This window comes from Planococcus citri, chromosome 1, assembly GCF_950023065.1.
Source record: "Planococcus citri chromosome 1, ihPlaCitr1.1, whole genome shotgun sequence".
Lineage (NCBI taxonomy): Eukaryota > Metazoa > Arthropoda > Insecta > Hemiptera > Pseudococcidae > Planococcus > Planococcus citri.
Window position 1 is genome coordinate 89,966,313 of NC_088677.1, and position 13,480 is coordinate 89,979,792.

A 13,480-nucleotide genomic window follows, 5' to 3' on the forward strand; every position below is an offset into this window, starting at 1 on the left:
TTTCAAAAATTTCCTCACAAACGGGAAGTTTTGGATTTTTTGGATTTTTTAATTATGAAAAAAGCTGGTCAAAAAACCACTCTTGAGGTGTCACTCTCAAAATCGGCTCAAATGTGGATAAACTCGTTAAACAGGTCGAGTGTAATATACAACTCGATTTTTAGCTGCCCAACTGCATATTCACGCCTTCTGGAGCAAATTCAAAATTCTGGAGAAATTGAAAAATCGCGCTGGAGGCTCCAGAATGGCTGGAAATGGTGAAATTTGGATCTGGGTATTTAATATTAATTTTGGGACTCATTTGACCATTTTTATTGATTAAGTACGTTCTTTTTAAAAAAATGCATAAATCGCCAAAAACAGTCAATTTTGAATTTTCAAAAATTCGCCAAAAATCGAAAAATGAACTTGGGCTGCTGAAAATTTGGTTTTGGGGGTTTTAGACTATGCTCTTTCCAAAAATCACGGCCCCATTCAAATCGGAGTGTGACACCTCAAGATGTTCCCTTGTTAGATTGTAAAAATGTTTTCTTTATCCGAAAAATCTGGACTCCAGTTTTGTAGCTTCACAGGGAAAAATGATCGGATCTGATCAAGTCTGGACAGGTCTACTCCAGTCTGGTCAGATTTACTCAACTAGATTCGGGGAATGTCCGAATCTGATCTGATCTGGTTCGGTATAATCAAGATCTGGTCGGTTCTGATGGAATAACCTTACTCAAATTTGGTTAGATCCAATCAGTTCTCTCCTATTGGATCTGGAGTATGTCCGGATCCGATCAAATCCAATCATTTCCTCCTGGGTTGTGCTTTCCCAATCAGATCTTTATTGCTGAATCAGACTTTCCCTATTCTTATATTAAATCAGCGAGTGGAAATTTGTAAAGTGAATATCTTGATTTTTTTCACTAACGTATGTTTTATTTGTGGTCTTATTTCAGTAATGTAATAGCAGATCGAGAACCTGTGTACGCGCAAGTTGATAGACTGAGTAAGAAAACAACGAATACGAACGAGGTGTTAACTCATCGAAGATATCTGTCCGCATGTACGTCATCTGTGGTATCGGATAGTGCGACTTCGACAACTGCAACCCCTCAGGTTGAAAATGATATCCATTCAGCAGCCACACTGCCAGCTACTGTCAGACGTAAGTGAAACTAATACTGGCTCGATTGCTGTATGCACATAGATGTGCCCTAACAGCTCATATTCGTATCCAATTGCGTAACTTATCGAGCTTTTGTGTTTTCGATGTTTTGCAGCTAAATCGGTATGCGTCGATTCGGACATGACTCACGATTACGCCGAAATATACACGCCGAGTAGAGAGAAATTAGCGTGGAACAGCGACGGTAAACCGCCGACTCCGCCTTTGCACAGGTTCCCGTCGTGGGAATCGAGAATTTATCAGGTTGCCAACGAAGGTTTGTCAAATTCACTGCCTAGTCATTCGGATCAAAGTCTGAGAATACCACTTTTATCGTCCTCGCAGCCGTACGGCAATAGCGGTTATTGCGATATTAGTTGCCCGGTTTACGCTACCGTTAAAGGGGTATGAATACCTTTTTTCCCTTTTTCTTTGGCAAAAAGAAGTCAGTTTTTGGAGAGACTCAACGTGTTTTTTATTTTTTGCAGAGAGCGAGTCAAATTAGATCCAGTCCATTTAGCGGCGATTCTTCGGATGACTCGTCCGATGGTGAAGATCATATTCATAGTTTAATAGCGTCCAATTCGAGAACTACCAATAGTAGTACGGATAATACAGGTATTTTTCCGAGAACTCGTTAAATTCTCGAGTTGTGTAAATTATCGGGTCATTTGTACGTCAATTCAGTGTGGTTTTGATTTTGAACCGTTTTGCTGAATGTTCATGGTAAAGTACATACTTACATACAATATGTATCTTCTATCGCTGTAAAAGTTGAAATGTGATAGAAGTTGATATGTAGTAAGTTTCCATCGCATTAGCAAGATTTGAAAAGTCGAAAACCTTCGTTGAATTGATCTACGAATGACTCTGTTTAATGCGAGCCACTTCTATGCTCTGATTAGCCGTGCGCGATTCTATTTCAGATACGTCTATGTCAAGCTCTAGTCCAAGTAAAAGTCAAAGTCATAAGACCGCCTCCAGTTTGTCGCCTTTGAAACGCAGCTCGTCCGGATCGCCATCTAAAAGTAAGAGTTCTAAAATTAGTGTTGTCTTGAAAGGAAAAAAAGAGATTTCGCACGATCAGGAAGAGGAAATCCTTTTATAAAAAGTTGAGCTCACAATCAGATACTTGTCTAGGGGGGGGGTCTCCTCACCCCTCCCCCTCCTACCAGAAAATTGTTGGCAAACAGTTGGGGAATTTTTTAGGAATGTTTTAGTCGGGCATATGACAATAGGAGTAATTGCACCCCCCCCTCACCGCCGATCCTCCGGGACAACTTTTTTCTTGAAGGGGACATCCTAAGGAACATTTTAAAGCAAACTTGCCCAAAAAAAAGTTGGCCTTACTTACAAAATGGCGGCCATTTTGATTGACAGGTCAGCCGAAATCGCAGATTTTGCGTTTCAACATAGGATTTGCACGAAATTTTTCAAACTTTACGAAGGTAGATCGAAAGATCATGCAAAAATTTATCACCTGTCCAAATTTCAAGTGCTAAAGTGCGTTTTTCGATTTTTGGTGAATTTTTGAAAATTGAATTTAGGCCAAAAATGAGGGAAAAATCAAAATTTTACCAAATTGACCAAGAAAGTTGAAATTTGGCATATACCCTATTTTCGACATGCCAAATCGATTGGAAACGGTTTCAACCCGTTTTGAGCAGTTCTGGAGCCTCCAGCAGATTTTTGAAACTTTAAATTTTCACAAAATTTCATCAAAATATGGAGATGGAAAGCTGAAATTTACTCTACACTCCAATTTTAACACACTCTGAAGACGACTCCAGGTGGGTTTAAGTCATTTTTGAGCCTCCAGCGACTTTTCTGAAAGTTACTGGAGCCTCCAGTAGATTTTTGAAACTTGAAATTTCGTCAACATTTCATCAAACTGAGATGGGGGTCGAAATTCATTCTGCAAACTAATTTCAATACGCTATGAAGTTGACTGCTGGTGGATTTCAAGTCGTTTTGGAGCCTCCAGCGACTTTTTGAAAGGTTGTATGGCATTCTTTTGGAAAATTGAAATTTCTTAAAAGTAGCTGGAAGCTTAAAAACCATTTGAAACCACCATGTAGTCTGCGAAGTAAATTTCAGCTTGCCAACTCCATTTGATAAATTAATGTTGCGGTAATTTCAAGTTTCAAAAATCTACTGGAGGCTCTAGTAATTTTCAAAAAAGTCGCTGGAGGCTCTAAAATGACTTGAAATTCACCTGAAGTCGTCTTTAGAGGGTGTTAAAATTGGAGTGTAGCTTCGCAGACTTCATGGTGGTTTCAAATTGTTTTGAAGCTCCCAGCTACTTTTAGAAAATTTCAATTTTCCATAAAAACGTCATACAACCTTTCAAAAAGTCGCTGGAGGCTCCAAAACGACTTGAAATCCACCAGCAGTCCACTTCGTAGCATATTGAAATTAGTTTGCAGAATGAATTTCGACTCTCCACCTCAGTTTGATGAAATTTTGTGAAAATTCAAAGTTTCAAAAATCTGCTGGAGGCTTCAGGAATTTTCAAAAAGTTGCTGGAGGCTCCAAAACGACTTGAAATTTACCTGCAGTACTTCGTAGCGTATTGAGATTAGTTTTTAGAATTAATTTCAGCTTTACAACTCCAATTTGATGGCATTTTGTGAGAATTTCGAGTTTCAAAAATCTGCTGGAGGCTCCAGAACTGCTCAAAACGTATTGAAACCGTTTCCAATCGATTTGGCATGTCGAAAATAGGGTATATCCCAAATTTCAGCTTTCTCGGTCAATTTGGTAAAATTTTGATTTTTTCTCTCATTTTTGGCTTGAATCGGATTTTCAAAAATTCACCAAGAATCGAAAAACGCACTTTAGCACTTGAAATTTTGACAGATGATAAATTTTTGTATGATCTTTCGATCTACCGTTGTAAGGTTGGAAAAATTTCGTGCAAATCCTATGTTGAAACGCAAAATCTGCGATTTCGGCTGACCTGTCAATCAAAATGGCCGCCATTTTGTTAATTAATCCAACATTTTTTTTTGGCAAGTTTGGTTTAAAATGTTCCTTAGGATGTCGTCTTTAAGAAAAAAGTTGTCCCGAATGATCGGCGGGGGGGGGGAGGGTGCAATTACTCCTATTGTCATATGCCGGACCATTCGGTGAGTTGGAAATAGTTGAGAAATTCGAGGAAAGTTGGCTAAAAGTTGTGTAAGCATTTCAAAATTGAAATTTCAAAAAAAAAAAATCATTCAACTTTTAAAGTTTTCAAGTTGTAAAATAACCTTCTCGCATTAAAAGTATCGTTTTTGTTCCTCTTGAAATTGGGCCTGTTCTCTTTCTTTTTCAAAATTAACATCCTGAAAAAAGAAATCTTCTAACTTAAAAGCGAAAAAATAAACTTCTTGCATAAAAAAACATCGTTCATAAAGGAAGTCTTTGAAAAATGGAACCGCAGCCGATGTTTTTTACAAGCGTACTAGAGTACATACTACATATTAAATGATAATCACTTTTAAGCTCCTGATCGGGCGGAAATTCTTTATGAGAATGTACTAAATTGAAATTTGTACCTGAAATAAATTCTAAATTGGTTTATTTTATTTGGATTTTTTTTTTATATTTATGTAGATACGTCTTTCGAATCTGGTATTTCAGACGATTACGCCATACCACCGGATGCGGTATCGTGTAGCGGCGATTCAACTGACTGGTCAACGATCGCAGCTACAACTAGTCCCAGTCACCAGCAAAAGCTAAATATGCCCGAATTATGTTTCGAAAAATGCGGACATCTGGCCAAACTCGGCGGTAAATTGAAAACTTGGCGGAAACGTTGGTTTCATTTGAGCACCGCCGGCAAATTAAGATACTGGAAAACGCAGGTACGAATAGTGAACTCTTGGGGTGAAGTTTTTCGTGAATATATATTTTTTTTACACGTATTTATGTATATATTTTCTGTCCTTAGGGTGACATTAATCGTAAACCTAGAGGGGAAGTTTTCATAGACGAAATGTGCAAGATTACCAGAGCCGAAGGAGGATCTACTTTCGAAATTTCTACACCAAAAAAAACGTATTATTTGACCGCCGATTCTATACCCGCTATGGAAGATTGGCTCAGAATATTACAAGTGCGTGTCATTTTTATTTACCTACATATTTTTTGTGAAGTTGGATTTTTGACGCTGTTTTTGAAGAAAGAGCTATTTGATTGAATCGATTAATTGATTTGTTCGCAGAACGTCCAAAGAAAAAACGCCACCAAATTATTATTAAGTAAAGAAAATTTCAAACCTACGTTACAAGGCTGGTTAACCAAAGTACGCAACGGGCATGCGAAAAAATGCTGGTGTATATTAATAGGAAAATCGTTTTTGTATTTCAAATCACCCAGCGAAAACGTAAGTTAACCAAGTAGCGATTAATTATACTGACGGTGATTGTGATTGTCCCATATTTATGTCACGAATTTGCCATTTTACAGAATCCTGGTGGACAAATCAATATGAGAGAAGCCAGGGTAGAACAAGTGGAACACGTTTCCGATAGCGATAGCGACGAAAAAGAAGCCGAACCTGCGCAAAATTTTACCATCGGTATTTTCCCTTCGTCGCAGCCTCCCACATATCTTCTGATGCCGTCTAAACAAGAAATGGTAAAGATTTCGTTGCTAATAGTAATATCTAATGATTCGCTATTTTAGATTGTATGTTTTTAACGCGTATTTTCGTTAATTCTTTTAGGATTCGTGGTTGTATCATTTGACCGTGGTATCGGGAGGTATTCCCCATGTTGGTACGCAGTACGAGCAATTGATCCAGAAATTAATGGAGATTGACGGCGATGCCAGTTAGTTTATTTTGATAAATAATTCGAGTAATTTTTTTAAGCGTTTTGGCCACTTTGTGACGGTATCGTTGTTGTTTTAGGTAATGTGTTGTGGAAACACCCTTTGCTATTGCACACTAAAGAAACATTAACCACGTCATTGACCACCCTGCCTTCGGAAACCTTGGTAATGGAAGCGTTGAAATTGTTTAAGGTAATTTCTCTTGTCTGCTCGTGTTGCGTAAATGTTTTCTCGCGAGTAATAATCGTTCGTACAAATACTAAATGTATTTCGTTGTCTACAGTGCTGTCAGTTATTCATGTCCGTAGCTGTGGAATCTGCCGGTATCGATTACCACGTGGTACTTGCTCAAAATGCTTTGCAACAGTGTTTAGATAATTGGCAGTTGCAAGCGGAATTATTATGCGCGTTGATAAAACAAACGTCTCCGCATTCCGCTCATAAAATGGGAGTCCAGGTACTCTCCAAACTACGACATCGTGTAAGTTTCATTACGCTTGCGCTGTTTTTATTTTATACTAGCTTGCGAATTATCAAAACTGTGCCACGTTCAGGATTATCTTGACGAAGATAGCAAAATCTGCGACTTCGGCTGACCTTCGATCAAAATGCCCGCCTTTTTTTGTAAGGCCAACTTTTTTTTTGGCAAGTTTGCTTCGAAATGATCCTTAGAATGTCTCCTTTGCGAAAAATATTGTCCCAGAGGATCGGAGGAGAGGACTGCAATTATTCTCATCCGGTTTTGATTTTTTCAAAAATCCATTGAAACTGTGACGCCCCAACTCAAAAAATGAATAAATAGAATAAAAAAAGAAAAAAAATGTAATTGTTACGTTTTTACATTTTAATCCTTACAAGAGAACCTCTCGAGGTGTCCGCCTCCGATTTGAACGGGACCGCGATTTTTGGAAATAGCATGTTCTAAAACCCCCAAATCCAAATTTTCAGCTGCCCAAGTTCATTTTTCGATTTTTGGCGAATTTTTGAAAATCCAAAATTGACTTTTTTGGTGATTTATGCTTTTTTTTAAAAAAAAGTACGTACTTGATCAATAAAAATGTTCAAAATAAGTCCTAAAACTGATATTAACCCCCCAAATCCAAATTTCGCCATTTCCAGCCATTCTGGAGCCTCCAGCCCGATTTTTCAATTTCTCCAGGATTTTGAATTTGCTCCAGAAGGCGTGAATATGAAGTTGGGCGGCTAAAAATCGAGTTGTGTGTTATACTCGACCTGTTTAACGAATTTATTCACATTTGAGCCGATTCTGGAGCGGACACCTCAAGAGTGGTTTTTTGACCAGCTTTTTTTCAAAATAAAAATATCCAAAAATCAAAAATTTCTCGTTTCTGAAAATTTATTTGAAATTTGCGCGAATCGCTGTATTTTGTTATTATTTAACCACACGAGAGCGAATTTTCCCATTTCCAGCCTTTTTTGGGCCTCCCTTTAATTTTAGGATATTTGTATTTTGAAAAATGCTGGTAAAAAAACCACTCTTGAGGTGTCCCCTCCAGAATCGGCTCAAATGTGGATAAATTCGTTAAACAGGTCGAGTATAACACACAACTCGATTTTTATCTGTCCAACTTCATATTCACGCCTTCTGGAGCAAATTCAAAATTCTGGAGAAATTGAAAAATCGCGCTGGAGGCTCCAGAATGGCTGGAAATGGCGAAATTTGGATTTGGGGGTTAATATCAGTTTTAGGACTTATTTTGAACATTTTTATTGATCAAGTTCGTATTTTTTTTAAAAAAAAAAAAAAGCATAAATCACCAAAATAGTCAATTTTGGATTTTCAAAAATTCGCCAAAAATCGAAAAATGAACTTGGGCAGCTGAAAATTTGGATTTGGTGGTTTTAGAACATGCTCTTTCCAAAAATCGCGGTCCCGTTCAAATCGGAGGCGGACACCTCGAGAGGTTCCCTTGTTAGATTTGGTCTATTTTCATACGTAAAGTATGATTAAAATAGTTTTGACTCCTCCCCTCTGGTATTTTCGATCAGAAATCTGCAGAAATCCTTCTTCACTTCTTCAGAGTCACCAATGATACTGAAAAATCTGCCAGCAAGTGTCACGACTGGGCAGGTCCATGTCATGTCATTTTGTCAATGATTGGCTACAGTTTTGATAGATTTTAATTTTAGTTGCGCGGTTTAATGTTGAAAAAAATAGTCGATTCAAAATTACGAGTATTATTCAAAAAGCACCCCAATTGACAGAAAATCTTCGGAACCAATCAATGCTAAAATAATCGAAGAAGCATGCAAAAATACGTCACCAGATTGAATTTCAGTATCACTTCTGGGTAAATATTTGAAAATCAGATTTGAGCTCATAAATAGGAACAGGTCAAAATTTTATCAAACTGATCCAGAAAGCTGAAATTTGGTGTTCGGCGTATTTTTAACTTCATTTGGTGAAATTTTTTGATGATTTCGATTTTCAAAAATCTACTGGAGGCTCCAAGGCTGCTCAAAACAGTTGGGAATTGTTTCCAATCAATTTGAGGGGTTGAAAATACGGTGCATATCAAATTTCAGCTTTTTTGGTCAATTTGATCGAACTGTAATTTTTTTTATTTTTGGGCCTGATTTTCAAAAATTTACCAAAAATTGTAAATTTTGCCGGTTGATGTATTTTTACGTGCTCTTTCGATTTAGTTTTGCCTGTTTTAAAAAATTTTCTGCAATTTGGAGTAAGTAGGTATCTCCGTTATTAGTGTAAATTTTTTTATTTTTTTGTCGTCTTTGTTGTTTTGTTTAATTGTTTTCATCGATTGATTTGAAAGCATGTCGTAAATTTTTTATGTACGTAGATTTTTGTGAATAGTCTGTATTGAATCTGTGTAGGGTAAGGTACTTTGTGAACGTACTGAAATCACAAATCACAGACATTTTTGAAAAAAACATTTGATTTTTATTTGCGACATCGCTTTTTATTTCCATTTCATTAGTACGATCCGTTTACTATTGTACTCGTATCTTGTTAGTCTTTTTATTTTTGTTATTTTTTTTTAATTGAAAACTTCTCCCAAAAAAGAGAAACATCAAAAAAAATAATAATAAATAATTCCGTAGGTATAATTAATTAATTAATTAATTTTATATCATATATCGGTGCCGGTAATTATAAGCATAAGGTTTAGGCGTTTTTAATTACATGTTTTTCAGCAATTGTTGTTGTGCGCCTCACAGTCTCTGTTCGCTTGTGATACGGCCGGTTCGCCGACAGTCGGAACGGTACCACCGATGCCGGTCTCAACTCTTTCCAACGTCGACAACTGCAAAGCAAACCCACCCACTTTTGTATTCCTCCAAGGATGGCAACTGTTAGCATTGGCTGTGTCATTATTCGTACCAAAAGATCATAAAATATTGTGGTTCCTCAAGTGCCATTTACGTCGTAATTCCGATATGAAGTAAGATATTGTACCTTATCCAAATTACTTGAGAGTATGTATGTATTATCGTGATTTGAATAGATCGATGAGTTATTGTAATGCTTAATCGACGACTGTTCAGGACTGAATGCGGAAAATATGCCGCTTACTGCGAAAGAGCTATCGAACGGACGATTCAAAATGGCAACCGAGAAATGAAACCATCTAGAATGGAAGTGCTGTCTATTTTATTGAAAAATCCTTACCATCATTCTTTACCACATTCGATTCCGGTTCATTTTCTCAACGGCACTTACCAGGTGAGTTGAAAATGATGAAAAATAAAACTGTCGAGTTTCACGTCAATCATATTGTAATATTCTCGAAATGAATGTTTATTAGGTTGTTGGTTTCGACGGATCGACTTCGGTTCAAGAATTTCTGAAAACTTTGACGCAAGATGTCGGCTGTCGAGATTCTAGCAATTCCGGGTTCACATTATTTAGCGACGATCCGATCGAGAAAGATTTAGAGCATTATATCGATCCTCAAACCAAAGTAAACAACCAGATTTCCCGTCGAATTTCGAATCTAAATAGCTTGAACATTTTCTAATAATAATTTCTCGCGTGTTTTCCGCAGTTATGCGATGTGATTTCAAAATGGGAAACTGTTCTGAGAGAAAAAGGATCTGGCAAATTTGAAAACACCAAAGTTATCCAATTAGTGTATAAGAATCGATTATACTTTAGGCATTCGATGAAGAAAGAAACCGATCGCGAACGATTGCTGATGTGTTATCAAACCAATCACCAGATTGTAAATGGAAGATTCCCGTTGACCAAAGAATTAGCCTTAGAATTGGCCGCTTTAATGGCTCAGGTAACTAGTCAAAATACTCTCTCATGTCTCATGTCGATTGTTGGGGCGTTTGAAACTAAACTTCTTATTTTCAATGATCTATCATCTATGTACGTTGATTTCAGATCGATTTCGGAGAATTCAACAGCGAAAAAGGACGAGGCAGTGGAAGCGGTGGTGCTGGTTCGTCTTCGAATTCCAAAGATTTAATGATCTTACAAGCTGTCGATAAGTTTTACCCCTATCGATATCGTGACGGATTGTCGCCCGATTCGTTAAAGTAAGTCAACTGGGTTTAGTAAAACATATTGTACTATTTATTCTTTGCACATTTCATCGTACTGATTTGTACTCAACATTTTTTATTGAAATGTAACCTGGAAAATTTGATTTTTCTTCGCAGAGAACTGCAAATATCGTTGCAAGAGAAATGGTTTTCATTGAAGGGCAGATCTTTGTTGGATTGCGTTCGAATTTATCTCACTTGTACCAGAAAATGGCCATACTTTGGAGCCTCTCTATTCCAAGCTAAGGTACTTACTTACTTACATAGTACATATCTCATCTAATGTTATGCCAAATTTGTGTTGTGTTGAAATGAAAGAAGCGATAGATCGAAGTTGTTCCAGCTGTCTAACTACGTATCATAGTTGAAGTCAAAAAATTAATATAATATTCCCGTTGATTCGAAATCGAAACTCGAAAGTCTTGAGAAACGCATTTCCCCCCTAAAAATCGTATTTTTTCATCGAAAGGTCGATGTTTGATAGTGATTTATAAAAATGAACATTCAAATTTTATTTCAAAAAGGTTAAAACTGATTAATCTCGACGGATTGTGCGTTATCGAGTACCATTATCGTATACAACAATATGCTATCAGATAATCTCACATTAATGAGACACTGGGCCGGGGTTTTCCGTACAGTAATACGTTTGCAAAAGTGTGAAAGGTTGTTGAAACGTAAATGCTGTCAGATAAGACAACGTCTTTTTATTGTTATTTGATAAAAAGGTTTGAATTGTATGAGTCATGGAAGTGAAACGTAGGCGATGAAAAAAGATAACATTGTGATAATTCGTGTCAATAGACTCATTCGAACTAGTTGCATAGTATGGAAACATTGTTGACATTCTAATCGTGTGAATCATTTACATTCGCACATCTACATCTTGTACGTCTACGTAGATAATAAAATGGTTGATTTTATACAATATCGTAAGATATGCAATATACATACTTACATGTACAACGAATGGTATTACAATGAACTCGGTATTAATACTTGGCCTATTTGAATACCAGTGGAAACAAGGCGAAGCAACGAGCTCGGCAGCCATAATGGTTTGGCTGGCTGCATCCGAGGATAATATTTCATTACTGGAATTAAGCAGTATGCAAATGATCGTTTCGTACTCGTACCATCAAGTACTGACATTTGGGGGATGCCAAGACGATTTCATGCTAGTAATCAGCACCGATGACGGATTACGATCCCAAAAACTGTTGTTTTCTTTAAGTAAACCAAAGGTTAGTAGGATGATGCGCAAAATACAATTAATACCTATTCTCGTTCGTCTAAATCGACTTCTAACTCGATGTTTTTTTTTTTTTTAATCACGCAGATTTTAGAGCTGACTTTAATTATAGCCGATTATATGAACGCGTTGGGTCACAACGGTACACCCATAGCGAATACGCTGAATCGTAACATTCAACCTGATATTCTGAAAGCGACTCCGGATCATCAACTTAACCGGTCCGACTCGAAAAAATATCATTTTGATTCGTAGTACTTATTCCATATTTTGTCCGGGATTTTTATTATTTTTTTAAAAAATTAATTCGGATTCCTCTTTTAAATAATAATGTACTTTCACATCACAGGTTAAAGGAGATGACTTTGTTTTTTTTTTGTATTTTGTAATTCGAATTCGAATCTGTATAATAATGCTGAAATTTTTACGAGCTTATTTACGTATTGAATCTATTTTATTCTGTGTTTTGACCATTAACGCAGTTTGAAATTTTACCAAACTAAAATGTATTTTTACATATATTTTGTTGCCATAATTTTTCTAATCAGTATTTTATTACGGTCTTAAGTCTTTTGCCATATTTTCTTTTTTTTTAATTAATTAAAAAAAAGTCCTGTTTTGTATGTCTACTTTTAAGCATAGGTACCCGGTTTTTTCCTTATTACTTGATTTTTATTACGGAGTATCTATTTTTTATTATTGACTGTTTGTACATTATTATAGATTGAAAAATTTTCCTATTGTTTTTAACTAAGTATGTACTGCGATGAATATTAATTTCGAAATTTTAACAAATTTAGAGGCATTATTAAAGTTGTTTGTAGTACTTTGAAAAAAATGAGTAGATTTTAACGATTGCATTAAAGAAAAAAAAGAGCTTGACATAACGAAAATTACGAACTTCGATGTTTTCATTTCGATAAAATGATTCATTTACGTGTATTCTGTTTTAAACGAGAGAGCAGACTTTTTTGTTAATTTTTTAATTGTGTTTCGTATTTTCTTTCTTTCTTTCTTTCTTTTTTTTTTTACCATAATGGAGTTTTAATAATTTACTTATGTACTTGTTGGGTGACAGATGAAACAAAAACTCACATATTTTAATGAGAAAAATTTTAATAAAACTAGTCCTTTTTCGAAGTGATGATGAAGTAAATGTGTAGGTACTCGTATTATGTTTTGAAAACGACAATTTTAATATCGCGATTATGTATTATTGAATTTTACTGTGATGATCAATATTGTACAAGTTTTAGGTTCCAGAACAGATTCCTTGTTTTTTTTTTCGTTTTCTTTTTTGTTCGAGAGGAATAAAAAATGGATTTTAATTAGCAATAATTTTTTTTTAACTACTCAATTACCTATCGTGGCTTGCGAAGGTTACGGACATGGTTGAATTCAACTTACGAATTGATAATCTGTCTTGTTTGTAAATTTTTATATAAATATTATACCTACCTAATAATGTGAAAGATGATACGAGATTTTACATTAAAATTTTTCTAAAATACATTCTAGTTGTATTACAGCGTTTAATTTATTCGGGCTCGGGATTTTTAGTGTGCGAAAGCACACTATTAGTCTCGGTCTGAGAAATGAAATTTCATTACGCGTGAATGTTCTCTTAAACTATCCAACCGTTTTTTTTGTACGTATTGGACAGAATATGAGAATCATTCAGGCGGAGGGAATAGATTATTTTCTATTGAATTTGTATGGGCTAT

The 13,480-nt window shown here is 35.9% G+C and overlaps 1 protein-coding gene across 12 annotated transcripts in view; it reads left to right on the forward strand.

Moving 5' to 3' along the window:
* The window catches only part of LOC135840550 (uncharacterized protein CG43867), a 143,440-nt gene that overhangs the window by 94,817 nt on the left and 35,143 nt on the right, over positions 1-13,480 (forward strand). For 3 of the 12 annotated variants that reach the window (XM_065357156.1, XM_065357212.1, XM_065357220.1), the window contains 19 exons: positions 942-1,150; positions 1,266-1,555; positions 1,639-1,768; positions 2,056-2,178; positions 4,748-5,001; positions 5,088-5,252; positions 5,361-5,522; positions 5,606-5,776; positions 5,865-5,970; positions 6,051-6,163; positions 6,255-6,452; positions 9,149-9,396; positions 9,500-9,677; positions 9,760-9,915; positions 10,000-10,239; positions 10,344-10,498; positions 10,622-10,751; positions 11,524-11,748; positions 11,844-13,282. In XM_065357156.1, the coding sequence (XP_065213228.1) occupies positions 942-1,150; positions 1,266-1,555; positions 1,639-1,768; positions 2,056-2,178; positions 4,748-5,001; positions 5,088-5,252; positions 5,361-5,522; positions 5,606-5,776; positions 5,865-5,970; positions 6,051-6,163; positions 6,255-6,452; positions 9,149-9,396; positions 9,500-9,677; positions 9,760-9,915; positions 10,000-10,239; positions 10,344-10,498; positions 10,622-10,751; positions 11,524-11,748; positions 11,844-12,011 (3,421 nt within the window). In that variant the 3' untranslated portion in view covers positions 12,012-13,282. Of the gene's footprint in view, positions 1-941; positions 1,151-1,265; positions 1,556-1,638; positions 1,769-2,055; positions 2,179-4,747; positions 5,002-5,087; positions 5,253-5,360; positions 5,523-5,605; positions 5,777-5,864; positions 5,971-6,050; positions 6,164-6,254; positions 6,453-9,148; positions 9,397-9,499; positions 9,678-9,759; positions 9,916-9,999; positions 10,240-10,343; positions 10,499-10,621; positions 10,752-11,523; positions 11,749-11,843; positions 13,283-13,480 lie in introns of those variants that run through there. The other 9 variants (XM_065357172.1, XM_065357178.1, XM_065357202.1 and 6 more) reach the window with 9 other exon arrangements.